Below are 17,422 nucleotides of genomic sequence, written 5' to 3'. Positions count from 1 at the left end.
ACCCAGACTTCAGGTCGGACCACTTGTCATGCCGAGTGAGCGATGGCTAAGCTCCAATGTGACGGAGACTCCCTGTGACACAATGGTGATCCTTGCAGATAAGATGCCCGTTGTCATCACAGGTGGACGGGAGCAGCTTTCCAAAGCTTACTGGGATCTCGCCGAACAATACAAGCGATATAAAGAAAGTATGAGGGTTAGGTCAACGAAACTTGAGAACGGTTTCTGTGAGTACAAAATATAGAAGCTCTATCACAATAATTATTATTGCTCATATTTAGCTATAAAAAGGTTAATTTACCCATACTCCGATGAAAATAGAACAAAAGCTTGGCTGTGTGTTGCTAGGCAGAACTCGGGGGGCCAAATCATTTGTTCCCCACAACAAAAGAACAGCCAAGAAGAGTAGACTAAAACTAAATACAAATATTACGACGACAACAAAACTACAGTGAACCCCCATTTATCGCTGGAGGTACATTCCAGACCTACCCGCAACAGGTAAAAATCTGCAATCTCAGTGGAAATTGGGGAGACACACACACACACACATACACACACCGCGTCATGAGTCTCACCCTCCACACTTTAAAGCATGAGTTGTTTGCTCAACTTAAAGTAAGCAAAGTAACAATTTACAAACTTCACTCAGATATTTGTAACTTTATCTCTACATAGCTAGCCAAGTCTAGCTGTATACTCAACACTAGGTGAATTAAAATACATTCAAAATATCAGTGGGAATAGTTACAGCATCCAAGGTGTTACAGCCAACACCCAATTTATTTTCATTTTATATATACATATATATATATATATATATATATATATATATATATATATATATATATATATATATATATATATATATATATATATATATATATATATATACATACACACACACACAGAAAAAAATATATTTTTTTAATTGTTAAATACAGCCTGTAGGCTTAAAAATTTATGAATTCGATGATGATGTTAAACAAATGCTCAAAAAGAAAGCTGATGGCCATGATAGTGCGCACAACGCATCTATGATCAGTTAAAAGAAAGAAAGATTAATGGCGGCATAGAGGACATTCTCTGGCAATGAGCGAAAGGCGAGGAGACAAGAGGGAGGGAGTGATGACAAACTGAAGAGGAGGGGGGGCAGGATGTGGAGGGATCCTGGGGGCGTCTAAAAATAGAAATTGAGCGAAGCAGGAGAAGGAGCGTGTGAAGGAGAAATGGAATGGAGTGATGGGGGGACAGAGGGAGGGAAGGAAGGAGAGGAAAGCGAGCGAGAGTAGCACAAAGTCAAAAAGTGAAAAAGGGAAGCAAAATGTATTATTTTAAATCTGACTCTTTCGTCGTCGACACCCCCCTGTCCCCTCCCTCCTCAATGTTATGAATGAAACAGTCCAACACATAAAAGCCTCAATGGGAGCGGATCATACAACAAGGAGAAGCCAACAAGCATCTCCATCTGAAACTATAACATATACACGGGACACTTTTCTTTGCATCCAGTAGAAAAATTCTATGCTAATGCTCACTTTTTGGTATGTTTGTTTGTTGAGCCATTATCAACATTGCATCATCAGAGAGCGCAAGCCATTTTCAACACTTTAGATTGGTCAATAAGTCGTAAAAATAACCAACCCATGTTGGGACTGACCAACAGTACAGATTTGTGGAAAAAATATGAAATTGGCCAAATTTGGACAGGAGGGTTCCCATAAGAAGTAACTACAGTATTAGATAGCATAATATACAGTAATGTATTATGTAGTTACTGATTTTAACGCATATAGCCACAATCAATGCCTCACTAAAGCCAATGAGAATATGAAAATAATTAAATCAAATCAATTTACAATTGCATATAATGACATTATACATAATGATCTAAAAATGAAGAAAAGGTTTTTTAAAAAACTTGTAATATCCATCCATTTTCTTTACCGCTTATCCACACTAGGGTCGCGGGCTGCTGGAGCCTATCCCAGCTATCTTCGGGCGAGAGGCGGGGTACACCCTGAACCGGTCGCCAGCCAATCGCAGGGCACATAGAAGCAAACAACCATTCGCTCTCACATTCACACCTGCGGCAATTTAGAGTCTTCAATAACCTACCACGCATGTTTTTGGGATGTGGGAGGAAACCGGAATGCCCGGAGAAAACCCACCCAGGCACGGGTCCGGGATTTGAACCCCGGTCCCCAGAACTGTGAGGCAGATGTGAAGCAGGGTTTGTCAAAACTTGTAATATATCATACTAATTTCATAGGGTTCAAAATTATTATTTTTTAAATGTATGTGCATTAGTGCACGTTTGAAAAGTATACCTAATATTGTGGCAGCTGATTTTGACAACAAAAAAAGAAAAATTTCAAATATTGCATACAAGAATTGCAAATTGTAAATATTTTATAATGAAATAGATTTTTAAAATGTATCAAAGTAAACAAATTATTAAGACCCCCCCCCCCCCAAGCACTCCTTGAAAGACAGTACATAATAGATAAATTAGTCTTATTTAATAAACTAACATACATTTGCAAGCTCTCAGAGTTACCTAATCAGAGATGCACAACTACTACAATTCATTTATTTTTTTAACCCACCCATTTTAAAGTTCTCAGCATGTTTTTTCACACACTCGCACGGGACCCCACCGAGTTGCACCTGCGTAGAAGAGTGCCATGCGACGGGGCGCACGTACGCTGCCCTGAAGCTGCAGAATGTGCAGGAATGCATGTCGAGTATGCTCGGTGATCCGAGGTAGAGTGGGGCTCGTGCGGCTGATGTCACTTTTGGCAGGTTTCAAATTGATAGGATTGGGAAATGAGCCTTTGAGTGATAAGTGATGCAACATTTGGCTCAGCGCCCTTAAATAGTAAGCGATAGTTTAAATGTGCCAAAAATGTTACTAAAAATTTTTATCAAAATGGACAATTTTGATCACCATAGAATCAAAAAAGCCACAGAGGAAAGCGGTACATGCTGTGCTCTGACCAGGCTGCTCAGTAAAACATTTTGATTCTGGAATTACTACACTGTGAGACTTGAGCTCAGGGAGCACCACAGAGAAGGTACCACCGACCAGGAACTATATAAGTTACCACAGAATTCAAACACCACATACGGCAGTATGTGCATCTCAGTCCTAGCAGTTCAGTACAATACTCAGATTTCGATTTGGAGATTTGAATGACCACACAAACTGAATCAGGTTGAATTACATGGGCAGCATTTTTGCAACACCGGGCCTCAGCCGCTGCTTAACACGTTTACACAGCTAAGGTCAGCCTCAGAGCAGGCAGTATTCTTGCAATATCCAAGGCCTCCGCTTGGAGCTTGACATGCTTACCCAGGGAAGGTGAACCTTGGCTGGGCAACATCCTGAGTTTCTGTACACGATGGCAGACATTACACGGTACAAAATACACCATGTAAATATGCGAAACTAGTGGAAGAGAGTTTATCGCTAAAGTTACTATAATAAAACTGCGACAAACAAGATGTACGCCAGCTGTTTTTCACATTGATGTGAAGAGACTCACCTCCCAGGGTCACATAATCTCCCTGATTACACCCACCGAGCATTTGCAGCATTCACAATTAATATATATGAATCCTAACGTTTCTTGGAGGGTGCTTTGCTATTCCAAGGGGAGCTACAGCAGCCCCTAGCAAACCCCCACCCCTCCTTCCACAGAGGAGATGATGTCTCCCCCCCCCCTCCTCCTCTTTCATGCACATCCCCATATCCTCGTGCTTTACTTATGAATGACAACACTCCTCCCACCTATTATATAATAGCACCATTCTCTCAATAACCGTTGCATGTGTGCGTGTATTGCCCGCAGTGCGTGCATGCGTGTAAGTGGACTCTGGTAAAACTCTGAGGAGGAGGACACAGAGTTCTGAGTTCAGCATGGAGACATTTGTTGTTGTTTAAATTCAAGATATATTTTATGAAGCTGCATGAAAGCATTCTTATTATCCTTGGATATACACTCACCGTGCACAATATTAGGCACGGTGATGCAGCGGCATGGTTATCTTTAGGCCATATATTCGTGTGGTTGTAGTTCTTAGTAGTGTACATGTGTACTGCATGTTAACGACAGCCGTTTAACTATAGGAACCAACAGAGGAGTGTTCCTAATATTTGGAGTTTTGACCTTTTGGTGCAACTGACTGTACAAGGCAACCAAAAGATTCGAAAGGGCTGTCAGTGATTGTAGTGCATCATCTAGGGCTGTTGCTATCGAATATTTTTAGAATAGATTATTCCATTTATGAATCAAATAAAAAATGATTTTGTATTCATGTTTATTGCAAATTTTTGTTATCCCTATTACTGTTTATTAGCAGATTATTGGTTTTATTTGGCATTGTTTAATGATGAAACCAAGTAACAATTAAGCAATATCAAATGAGGGGGAGTGATGTTGCATTCACCAAACTTTGTGAAACGGATAGTTACTTCTTGGCTACTGATTAACACGAAGGGCTACTAGTTTGATCAACACTTCTGAAGCTGCTTCAGGTTCAACTGCAGGTTATTCACACTACGGCTGCAAATAAGGATTATTTTCGCAATAGATTAAATTGACTAGGATTTAAGTTGATTCTGATGCCACTTAAGTTCATATGCAAGACAAGGCAGGTGAGCAAATACTTTTGACAATATACTGTTTACTTATAGCATATTTAATTGGTTTAAGCATTTTCATAAACACAAGGTGTAGTGGGCTGCCCGCTTCCATCCAATTTAGTATGTTGTCCTCAGAGGAAGAAGTTTAGACAATCCTGTGCCACGAGCTGTTCTGAATACTGCACAGTGAACACCTGCAAACTTCGCTAATCACAGATTTTTGAGAGAACCTGTCCTCAGTCATTTGCTGAAAACTCACCTAATTGCCATTTTAGTCCTCAGGCCAAAGCAATACAACAATTAATTTGAGAATGTCTTGGTGTTGCTGTTAGGGTTAATTCATTCTGTTTTAAGTGCTTTGTCAGCTTCTACAGGTAATTAAAAACCCTTTTAGAGGGGTCAATTACTTGGATTTTTACTATTCGTAGCAGGGCCGAGCCCCTATCCCTGGCGAATAGCAGGTGTTCAATGTATTCTCCGATGTGGCTACATAAGGTGAGCAAATTATAAGAAACAGCTCCTCCCAAGACACAAAGCAGTTGTACACCAACACAATACTATACATAGCAAATTAACATCTCTGACTGGATCTCATTAGATTTTAGTGTGCTAATAAAATGAGTGCAAGTTCTCCCATTCACACAGCGAGAGTAGATTCGCAACGGTTCCCGAGCACCGAGAGCGGCCTGACGGGGGCGCTTTAGCGCTGCACGTCACGTCCAGAGGTATTGACATCCCCCAGCCTTTTTGCCCCCCTTCCATCCTCCCTCCCCGGGCGGAGGAGCGGCCGCTGCCTGTTCGCTACGGCGCGGCTCTAAAAAAAGCAGCAGGAGGAGTAAAAATAGCAGCGACTGCCTCGTCTGGGAGCTAAACCCCCGCCCGCCCGCCCCCACCCATCCATCGCCTCCCGTCTTGCATGCTTGCCTGCCGCATGCACCTGAATACCAAGCGAGATCACCTGCGTCACCGTCAGCACCATCACCACGACAACTGGGGCTGCAGCATCCACGCTGCATGCTGGGAAACACCGCGCGCGCACACACACACACTTAGAAATGTGATGAAAAATGGGAGAAAAACTAAATACAGCTTATTGCCGTCTATTACAAAATAGTATGGGTAAGACGGCATTATCAATAGTGGCACTGTCCAATGAGGTTTTCTCTAACACCTACATAGTGACATATCGTAGATCCTGTTTTTGGTAATGCAGTGAGCCCTGTGGAAAATCTGTGATAGACCACAGTAAAATAAATAAATAAATAAAAATTTATAAATAAATATGTATGCGTACGTCAGCCTCACAGTTCTGAGGAGCGGGGCTCAATCCCCGACCCCGCCTGTGTGGAGTTTGCATGTTCTCCCCGTGCCTGCGTGGGTTTTGTCCGGTTACTCCGGTTTCCTCCCACATCCCAAAAACATGCATGGTAGGTTAATTGACTCTAAATTGCCCGTAGGTGTGAACGTGAATGGTTGTTTGTTTGTATGTGCTCTGCGATTGGCTGGCAACCAGTTCGGGGTGTACCCCGCCTCCTGCCCGATGATAGCTGGGATAGGCTCTAGTACGCCCGCGACCCTCGTGAGGAGAAGCGGGCGTGGATGGATGGATGTATATATTATTACCCCTCTCCCATGCCTTAAAAACATTCGATTAAAAACACTTTAGATAATTGCATTTGCCTTTAAGAGGCGGAGCCTGGTGGGTTGACGTGAGAGTGTCTGGGTGTGAGCTGTGGCCGACGTCAGTTCTTGCGCAAATGTGCTCTTTGTTTGTGCTTTACTGTTTACTCAATAAACGACTGAAAAGTTCATCTGTGACTGTAGTTCTCCTTTCCCACATCCAACGGCAATACAGTAAGTACGTATAGTATGAAAACACATACAAAAATTAATACTTAAACGTTAATTTCTGTAGATCAGGGGTGAAGAACCTTTTAGAAACTGAGGGATACTGATTAATGTGAAGGGCTACCAGTTTTATACACAATTGTGGGGGGGATTTGCTCAAATTATTTGGGTGTAAATTATCACCTGATAATTGTTCCTCCCGCGAGCTTGTCTTTACGTACGCTATCGTACACTATACTATTTTTTCCCGCCATTTTGTCATTTCCAACTTTACACCATTGCAAGTGTGATTTTAAAGAATAGCAAAAAAAAAAAAAAAGGTAAGATGCATCTCATTGGTACGTGGACCAAAACAACAACAACAAAAAAACATCTAGCTGATGAGCTATTTTTAGAATAGGCCCACAGGCTACTCATGAGTTCCTCGGGGGCTACCATGGTGACCGCAGGCACCAGTGACCCTGGGAGCAGATGACTTTCATCCAATGCATCATATCGTGGTATTGTTGGTACCGTAGGAGTTACAGTATACACCATGCAATTCTTAAAAAAAAAAAAAAGTCTGCAAAAACATCAAATTCCCAGCATAAGGGTCAGTTAACGCAACACGTGCCATAGCAGGATTGGCAATATAGGTAAACTCTGTGTGCCTTTTTGCTCATCATTTTCACTGCATTTGAGGAGGAACTGTTCATGTGTTTAAAAAAAAAAGAAACATCCTATACCGTCACTGTGTCACGTTCATAAATGTCCAAAATTCCCAAAGGTTTGAGATAAAAAGGTTGCCCTCGCCGTCTTAAAGACACAGTAGTAAAAATGAACATCCGGCAAATCCTCAATTAAGATTCTCAGTGAGGAGAGACTGCGGTCCTCGTATGCCCTGCTCGTGTTATGTAATCTGTCGCACCCCAAACTCGCCTATCAACGAGCAGAGGCCTCCTACGTTACACGGAGGGTGGGAGGAACGGAGGGATGCAGCAGAGGATGGAGAGACACACACACACACACACAGACGTGTATATTTCTTTAAATAGCAAGGGAGAAAGTCACATGGGTAATATAAAAGTCGACAAAAATAAAGCTTGATGGGGAAGCAGGGAGGCTTGAGGACTTGTACTTCAGAGCCACCCAAGATAGATCCAACAGCTATATTTGGATATGCAGCAAAAAATAGCTTTTACAAAAAATAAAAAAAATAAAAACTGAACTGAAAAGAAAAAGCACCCAGTATTGTTTTAAAAAATAATTTCTTTCTGGTGATTTTTTCAGGAAACCTCACAACCCGGGAGGTTCATGTGAGACATGAAAGTTTTTCTTAAAAGCCACAAGTTCTGGAATATTGACTTTTTAAGTTGCTTGTTCAGAAATAGTGGGGTCTCTGGAGTGCCTACCCACTCATCAAGTGTGAAATTAATCAAGCAAGGGTAACTTAGGCAGCACTGGCTTCATGCAAGCACTGTTCATTTGCAGTCTGGATGTGGAGGGTTGAACCTCTGCTCTGGCCGGAGTCTCTAATAACACCACATCAAAAATTGGAGAGATTTCAACCAGTGTGACAAGTGGACGTTAAGTGTGTTGTAATTATTTATCTTTTGTGTATTTTGACCAAAGAATGTTAGACACCTTTTATTAAGACATCAGGGAACTGTTTTCGATTGTGAATGAAACAAAAACTGTCTTCTTTAAAACATTGGCTGTCAAAAGGTTTCATGAAGGCAACAGACTCAACAACCAATTTGGATTCCCATCGTTTCTGAATGGGGGAAAACCGTTTAAAAATCCCTCCGAAAACATAATTTGTCCAGGAACTTGACAGCAACATTAGCATTAAGACCTAAAAACAAAGATTCCCCACCCGCCCCCCTAACTAATTCCCATGCACTTTTCGTACGAAATCTTAGTGAGAACAGACTCGACATTGATCGGATGCACAACCCTCAGAACAAAGCTTCTCAAGTAGGGCATGAGAGAATGTTGATTAGTATGAACTGATTGTGCCAAAAGATTATTATTCTGAAGATTATTATTCCTTGTTTGGATTGCAAACAATGTCAAAAGGGAGTCGGTGTGCTCATGGAGGTCTCTAAACCACGACAACAATGCAGTGACTGACTGACTGGAGGTAATAATTACATTCATTAAACGTGTATGAAAACAATCCTCACCGTTGGGTAAACAAACAGCCAAAATGACACCCATTCTTATAGGTTTCCCATTGTTGTTTACAATGTGATACATCGGTGCCAACTGGTCAACAGTTTCAGAATGTCAACTGAAACTTATTTACGACGAATAACGTATCTTTGTTCATCTATCTATGCCAGCGTCATCCAGTGACACACAAAACAAACGCTCTTCCACCAGATGTCAAAAAGCACAAATAATTTACCTGTGCATCCAGCAGTTTCCCTTCATACTACAGAATAAGTCGTGGCATCCACACAATTTTTCAGTACATTTGTGAGCAAAAAGTGCAATGAGATTTCACTATACTGTATATACTTTGTGACATTCATTTGGTGGATTTTGCCAATGTATGCATGTGCCTTGGCTCAAGAAAGGTAGGAAAACTCACGATTTAATCAATTTTCTTGTGGTCCATCATTGTTTTTTTCCATTGTGATGTGCACATTCCACGTTTTCAGCTTTTTGACAGCATAATAATGGCCTCATACTAAAAAACATGTTTGTGTTTATAAGGCCATCATCAATTACAATTGTGCCTTGCGAGTGAAATTTGTCTATCACGAAGCTCGCAACTCAGTTTAGTCGTATATAAAAACTATTTTAAATTTTTTTAATAAAGAAAATACCATTGAATTTTCTAAAAAACAAACAAATATAACAAAATAAACTGGGTTTGTAAAGTGTAATTACTGTACATACAAAGTTTGCATGTTTTATATGTGCCTTTCAGGGGTGTGGCCTAGTAAGTGATGTCAGGAGTTGGAGTCAGGTTGGCCAGTTAGTCTGCGTGTGAGCGTCTGGTTGTGAGTTGTGGTCTACAGCAGCTCCTGGAGCCTATCCCAGCTATCATCGGGCAGGAAGCGGGGTACACCCTGAACTGGTTGCCAGCCAATCGGAGGGCACATACATATAAACAAACAACCAGTCGCACTCTCATTTCGTATATTTGTCCCGTTCAATGAAGGGCTGAAAGCGCATCAGTGACTGTGGTACTTCTTGCCCACAATTCTTTTTTTTTTTTTTTTTTTTTTTCCCCCTCCACTTTACTTGAGCACCGGCATATCTGAAAATAAAACAAATCGACAAATCGGTGGATAATAATGGCCACTTCCATCTGTTTTTCTGTAGTCCACTACTGTTTTTTTTTTTTAATATGTAATTGTTCTACATTTTCAGCATATAGACAGAAATTAACATGGCAGCGTACGATAAAAAACATACATTAAGTTTTTTTTACATTTGAATTTTTAGGCAGCAAGACTCCATTACCATGTAAATTAATGGTCAAAAAAGACACGGCTTTAATCTGTTTTCCACCACTGCTGTTATTGTTTGTTACATTTTTAACATTTAGACAGAAACAATTCTATTGTTCCTTTAATGGAGCGTCAGGCAGCAACAACAACCCTCCAATGAATTTGGTTTTGAGCAGTTTTTGTCAGCTGGGCAAAAGTTAGTCTGTTTTAGCCATAAAATATACCCACATCCTATTAGAAAATATCCACTTTTTGATACGTTTCCAAAGGTTTGCATTTTCAGGTTCCAAAAACACTAAGGTCACCAAAGTCCCGTTTTGATGTGAAAACAGCCCTTGCATGCGTATGTACAGACAAATTCAATGTTTGTGTTTATCTGATACTTTAGACCAAGCGCTTCTTTTTGCCATGTGACAACCGTGATATCGGTCCCAATTAATTTTGGTGCATCACAAAGGGAACGAGGGATGACAAAACAAAAATAAAGTGACAACGAAGAGGAACAAAATCATACGGACGATACGAGAAAAATGAATGAGACGAGACTGTAGCTATACGATTCAACAGCCTCCCTATCCTGCTCTGTGTGTGCATGTGTTGCTGAGGAGGTTGAAAGGGAAGCTACAACATAAGGTTTCCCCCCCCCCCCTTTTTTTTTTTTTTACCCAGCATCCCCGGCTGCGGCACGTGTCGCTGAGCGTGTTCAGCACATGAACAGCGGTGTTCTCGCTTGCCGCCCACACACGCACACAAAACAGGAAGGGGGAGGCACATTCACAAGGTTTACGACATTCACATAGCTCACACACATCATTCACCGATATATGAACATTTGCCTTCAAGTCAATGAATGAAGCCCGGCTACATGCCGGTTATATAATGCCATTGTTATCTTGATAAAGTTACAAGAGGGACGGTGCCTTGCCTATAACAGACTTTTACACAGGCACATGCAGCACAACACACAGTGGTCTTATGTTACATTGGGTTGTAAAGAAGCATCATGGCAACAAGTAATAACTGACTACACTATTTTTAAACAAATCCCTGTTATGTTTATAAAAAAAATAAAATAAAAAAAGACTGCTCAAATTCACTGTATGCATGTTTTGCATGCATACAGTAAGCTGTTAGTTTGCGAGTGCAGGAGATGCTGAATGGGGGAAGCCGCCTTGACTCACACTGCCTGCACAAGCTCAATCCTACCACTAGGAGTCGCCTGCTCTAAAAAACGGGGAAGACCAGGGAAAATCCCTACTGCTCAATGCAGAGCTGCATGCTGAGTGTTGTGATTCACAATGGCAACACCTGTCATGTTTCTTTTACAAAATAAAATGTTATGCTTTTCTGTGGAAAAAGCACACAAATCAAAGCAGTTTGTAATGATGCACTATAGTCTTACTTTCCCCCCTAATAAAAAGCAAGGTAACTCTAAAAACAACAAATAAAAACATCACCAAATCTGGAGTAAGGCATTTTTTTGATCAGCAACAAAATCCATTTTATTTTTTTTACAAAATTTGGTGACTTATTTTGGGGTGATTTTTGGTCTTTTTAGCCAAAAACAACATACAGTGTTGTTGTATTTGTATTGTATTAAACTTAAAAACAAGGAATTCAAATATAGATTTTCGCTTCAAGACAACACACCATAATTCTGTTGAACATAAAAAAAAATAAAATACAAATCTTAAAACAAATCACAAAATGTGGAGTTATATATTTTTCATTGGACGGCAGCAGTATAGAAAAAGCATAGGAATCCAAACCACATACATGTGGTGATTCACACTAATGTTGCTTTTTTCCTCCACCAATAAAAAGCAAAACTCACCAAATTTTAAATAAAGTGGTATAGGGACCACAAATAGCGAAAACCCGCGGCTAATAAAATTCTTTAATAAGCAGAGCTGAAGTGCCATAAGTATTATGGGGATTGGTTCCCCTCAACAACAAAAAAACTAATTAAAATAAAAATGAAAAAATGAAAAAAAAATTCTAAGAAATTTAAGAAAAATCTGGGAATAGGTCAATTTGCAGGTGACAAACCACAAGTATGTGGCGGTCCACTGTAATATGTAATAATATAATACATAAATAAAAGTAAGCAAGCATCTGCACATTTTATATACAAAACATGCCTTCCGCCGCGGTAGTTTGGTTATGTGGCAGTTTGGTTGAATGGTGAATTCACGGAAAAGCACACCCACAAATCTAAACCACAGTACTTCACATTAGCGTTACATTTATTCCCAATGAAAGAAACATGACTCTCCGCATTTTGTGTACATTGTTTGTTAGAAATGTTTTAAAAACTCAAAATTTGAAGTAGAGTTAACGCCTTTTCCCAAATGGACAGCGACTGTGTGTTAGAAACACACATGTGCTTTAAATTTCAATAAATGAGAGTGAACTTTCACTCTTTAAAAAAACTCTTAGCTAGCAGATATAAGCACAACGAGCTGAGCACGTGTTGACAAACCTGTTTTCCCTGCACGCCGCCACCTGTGTCGGGAAAAACATAAGCACGCGCACACGCACGCGCGCGCACACACACACACACACACACGGACGCGCGCGAGTTTAAAGTCACAAGTGTCGACTGTCTACGGCACAGGTGTCAAACTCAAGGCCCGGGGCCAGATCCGGCCCGCCACATGATTTTATGTGTGTCAACTTCCATGATTCTTGTTAAAATCTGTAACCAAGATTTCAAATGGTCATATTTCGTAAATAACAGATATTGCAAGTATTTTTGTGTTACCAAATATGAACAATAGTTGAAAAACGCATTACCCTTGATTTCTGATTCCAAAACTAGTTTATAAATTTCGGGTGTAGTAATATGATGAGGTGATTCGGCTGTTAGGCTGTTACAGCCGAACAGTACAAAAAAAAAATACAAAAATGATGGTGATTAAAGATTTTTATGGTTTCACAGTCATAACGACCCTCTGAGGGAAATCCGTAACTACAATGTGGCCCGCGACAAAAATGAGTTTGACACCGCTGGTCTACGCAGCTTTTAACATTGTTTACCAGCAAATTGCACGTAACGTAAAGAGCGGCAGGTGAGAATGTAGTTCCACAGGCACATTCCCAATGAGATCTGCATTCAGATGACACCACACTGCAGAATGAGGGGCCTCCATTGCGCAACACGTTACAACAGAGCTGTGAAAATCGGAGGATTTGGACGCTTTTGCTGTTCGATTACAAACTATGCTAAAATCAATCAAATGTAGGCTCAACATCTGCTTAGCAGTTATATTCATTTAGTGAAAAAACTCATTTTGGGGTACTTTTGCTTCAAGGCGTTATCATTTTGTACTTTTTAAATCCAATCATTCGTGAGTGGAAATGGCTTTTTTTACGCACTATAATGGCGGGGGTATTTTTACTTTTTGTGGTACATTTACTTTTTTGTAAGCAAGTAATCTTATTTTCGTTACCAAGTTAGAAACCAATTTAAAACAAAAAAAGACGCTGTAGAGGGCAGCATTATGACTTCAAGGCATTTTTTAAAACTTAAATATTAGTTTTACTTGAGCAGGTTTCCTTGAACGTGCTGTACGATTTAAATGAAATCATTACGGATTGTAACAAAACTATATTTTGCCGTGTGAGTATTTTTGAGGGAATGTAAAATATTTAAAAATATTTTACATGCACTACACTTGAGTATTTGGGGTGTGAGTCAACTGTTTCAAGATATAAAAATCTGCATTTTTACATTTTAATTCCAACCATGACAGGGTACTTTAACTAAAGCTTTGTTGAAATCTGCAATTGTACTTTTACTTTGAACAGCCCTGCCTTAGCCAGAGTAACTGAATTCATACAACCAGCTCATCCCTGGACACCATTTTTAAAAGCTACAAAACCGTAAACTATTCAATCTTAAGAAACCCTGATGAGGTCTTTCTTTTCACAGAAAATAAGGGTATCCCCCGGCTTGAAGATGGTGCCACAGGACGACAACTCACGTCACGCTCCGCATCAACAGGCCCGACTGGTGCGTCAGGTCCGACCAGCTGAGGAGAGAGAGCTCATTGCAGCAAGTAAGCCTTTCTCAAACACGCTTCCCATATGGGCCTCAACTGCCGGTGGTGCTCATCCCGCAACACCTAACCGGTTTCGGGGACTGGTGTTAGTGCGTGGTCAACATCCTCAAAAATGGTCGCAAAGAAAGAATGGGCACCATTAATGGCCACGACCGTGAATACATGGTAGTTCAAAAATAGAACCCCCATTTTGAACGCATTGCCTGTACAGTGGAACCTCGGTTAACAAACGACCCAGTTTACGAACAATTTTTTTTTTTTTTTTAAAGAAATTACCTTGTTACATATTATTTTCGGTTTACAAACAGTTTTAGCATGGCCGCAGAAGGCTCAGAACTTTGTGTTTTTTTTATTTCTTTCAACGAGAAAAATTTACTCGCTTTGCGAACAAATTATATTTGAGTTAATTTTCTTGTTGGTTCGCAATAAACGAGGTCGGTTCATCTTTCTAGAAAAAGGACTAAGGTTGGCCAAGAAGTGAAATAAAAGAAAAGTCATATTCGATTTGAAAAATAGTATTCAGTCCTGGTTCTGATCCACTTTCATCATTTAATACCAGGTAAACCTGGGTGAACCCAAATGGGGATCACCTCTGGCAATAGTATCAATGATGTGCAATGCAAACCTGAAGTGGATCATGAGGAGACCTGGGTCCAACTATAAATAAGCTCTCACTGTGAACTTGAAGTGAAAAGAGTCTCTTTTTGTGTTAGTTTAAAGATTCAAGGTAAATTGTCGTCATAACAACACATGATATGGCACAAAATTCAATACCAGAGGTCCCAGATTCACCTAGCAAGTCTCAAGACTTGTGAACAAGACCAATTCATCGTTAAAAAGAAGGTAAAGAAGAAGGTGGGACAAGAAGTGAAACAACAGTAAAGAGAATTTTGACATTCACTTTCCAAGGTAATTTGAAAAACAGGATCTAGTTCTGGTCCACTTTCCTCATTTGAATACACTGTCAATACAAGGCCAAGTGAATCTAGGGGGCGGCCATTCTACAGCAAGATCAAACAGAGCACCTCTACCAACAGTCACAAGGATGCGCAATGTGAATACAAGTGGCACCATCAACCTAAGTGGCTCAAATGGACTCTCAATCTGAACTCAAACCGACCACAATCTTTTTTTGTGTTGGTTAGCTATGGACAAGGAATGCTTGTACGGTCGACCAAGAGGTGAAGGAACCAACAGAAAAAGGACTTAGTTGTGTTTGCGTTCATATTGCCAGTTCATTTGGAAAAGAATCGAGTTATTGTCCTGATCGTGGTCGACTTTCCTCATTTAATACAATGTTAACAAAAGACTATGTGAATCTGGGTAACACTTGTGAAGCGAAACCAAATTTAGATCACCTCCAGGGACCATCTAAGAGATGCGCAATGTAAATAAAAAGTGGCAGCATCAACCTGACTTGGATCAGAAAGAGACCTGGATCCAGATTTAAATGACAGTGTGAATGCAAACTCAACTGAATCCTTTTTCTGTTGGTTCATCATAAACAAGGTCAGTTTGTTAAAACCAGTACTCCCAGGAAGTCAACCAACAGAATAAAGGACTTGCTTTTGCCATCATATTGGAAGATGATTGTAAAAAAAGATTGTATAGTCCACTGTCCTCTTTCGATCCAATTTAAACGGGATCCAGGTCTGGTTCAACTCCACTTTCCTTATTTGATGCAACACAATTCAAGGCAAAATGAATCAAGAGAGCTTTGTGTTCACATTGTGAAGCAATCGGAGCTCAAATTCTGGGTGTTCACTTACTGTATGTGCCACAAAACTACTGACTCATCACTTTGAATACATTTGGCTTATTTTCAGCCAGTGTTGGCTCGACTACTAAAAGAGTTGCACAAGTGTCCACAAATAGGTCACTTTTACATAGTTTAGAAAGACATCACATGAAAAGAATCTACTTATCAGAGCTGTGATGTAATTAAATCATTCCTGAATGACGGTGATGCATCCACGTGCCGTTGGATTTCTCAACGCACTAAAAATGAGGGGTGCAAAGGGTGTGTGAAAGTGATCACTAGGCATATATGGTCAACGGATGACGAAGCGGTGAACGAGTGCATGACTCATCGATGTGCACCGGTATGTGTGCGCAACATCAGTGACATGGAAGGGGAGGGAGGATACAAAATGAGCATTAGTCATCCTAAAAGGTACCATTCATCAATATACGTTCATTTTTTATTTTATTAGTTTAGGATTTCATGAATTAAAAAAAAGGGGGGGGGGGGGGGGCCGGGGCAAGCTGGGTTACTGTCACACTGCGCAGTATTTTTGTCCAGACAGAAGTGGGTCAAACCCTGGCAGGGGCGATTCCAGCGAGACCATCCATACAAAAATAAGGTCAAACGCGTTTAGATTTCCACCTAACGTTCAACCTTTTCCGTAAAATTGAAAATAAATGCGTTTTAAACGTCCAAATGTAGGTCACGTTTTTTAAAAAAAATAAATAAATAAAAATAAGAGCAAGTGGCTTGTGAGGATTTAATGGGGCTCAAAAGTCCGCTATAGCCGCCCCCCACAAAAAAAAAGTGGGTCACCCAAAAAGAAAATGTAGGTGAAAACCCACTCACACACACAATTGAACCTAATAGTCCTCAACTTGCCAGGCGATCAACTGCTTACCTGCCGGTTATGCAACCACCGCAACATACTTGATTGAGCACACCAAAGCCGACCCCCACCCCCCAAAAAAAATGCGTCAAAAGTGAAGTTTGGGCACACCTGGCTTCAAAGTGCCGTGTGGAGGTGAAGTGAGGCACGGGGGACTCACCTGCCCACTTGCCCAGACGGGGGGAGATCAGCTGCCCGTTGCCCAGCACCCACACCCTGAAGCCGGAGAGGAGCCGGTAGAGGAGCCACAGAAGCAGCGAGGCCACCGCGAAGGCGCCGACCCAAAAGAGAGGCGTCTCGGCCCCGTGGAGCATGTCCGGAACGTCGCTCCATGTCATGGCGGCGGAGATAAGAGCGGCGGTGGTGGTGGTGTTCGGTCCGGAAGTGTGCGTGCGAGTTGGGTGAGTGCCTCAATTGGAAGCCTCTAATTTCCACGGCAGGACGTCAGGGTGGCTTTATAAGGAGGTTGTAGCATCACGCTCCTCCACTTCCTCCCCCCTCCACACTTGCTGAGCCTGATTCGACCACGCCCCGCCTACCTCGGATTCTATTGGCCGCGAGCACCGCCTCTCAAGCGCCTCCTCGCCTTCCATTGGCTTTAATTTCGCGTCAATCATTCGCCTTCTGCTCCGTGAGAAGGGCGGGTCCAAAGGAGGCTGGGACGCGTCGCCATTGGCAGGCGAGCCGAACAGGTTTGCCGGTTTCAGGGTGCGTTACGAAACCCCGCTGGAGTGCCCACGCCGCTTTATGAATGAAAGACGCCTCTCATTGGTGGGAGCCGCTCGC

General features: G+C 41.3%; 1 protein-coding gene across 1 annotated transcript in view; it reads right to left on the bottom strand.

Annotated features, from left to right (window-relative positions):
* Positions 1-17,136, bottom strand: part of hsd17b12a (hydroxysteroid (17-beta) dehydrogenase 12a) — a 30,380-nt gene extending 13,244 nt beyond the window's left edge. The window contains exon 1 of the mRNA XM_061774120.1: positions 16,797-17,136. Coding sequence (XP_061630104.1) covers positions 16,797-16,974 — 178 coding nt within the window. The 5' untranslated portion in view covers positions 16,975-17,136. The remainder of the gene's footprint in view (positions 1-16,796) is intronic.
* Positions 17,137-17,422: the final 286 nt, after the last annotated feature.

Source organism: Phyllopteryx taeniolatus, chromosome 5 (genome assembly GCF_024500385.1).
Source record: "Phyllopteryx taeniolatus isolate TA_2022b chromosome 5, UOR_Ptae_1.2, whole genome shotgun sequence".
Lineage (NCBI taxonomy): Eukaryota > Metazoa > Chordata > Actinopteri > Syngnathiformes > Syngnathidae > Phyllopteryx > Phyllopteryx taeniolatus.
Note: the sequence above shows the minus strand (reverse complement) of the source record. Positions and strands in the feature narration are given on the sequence as shown.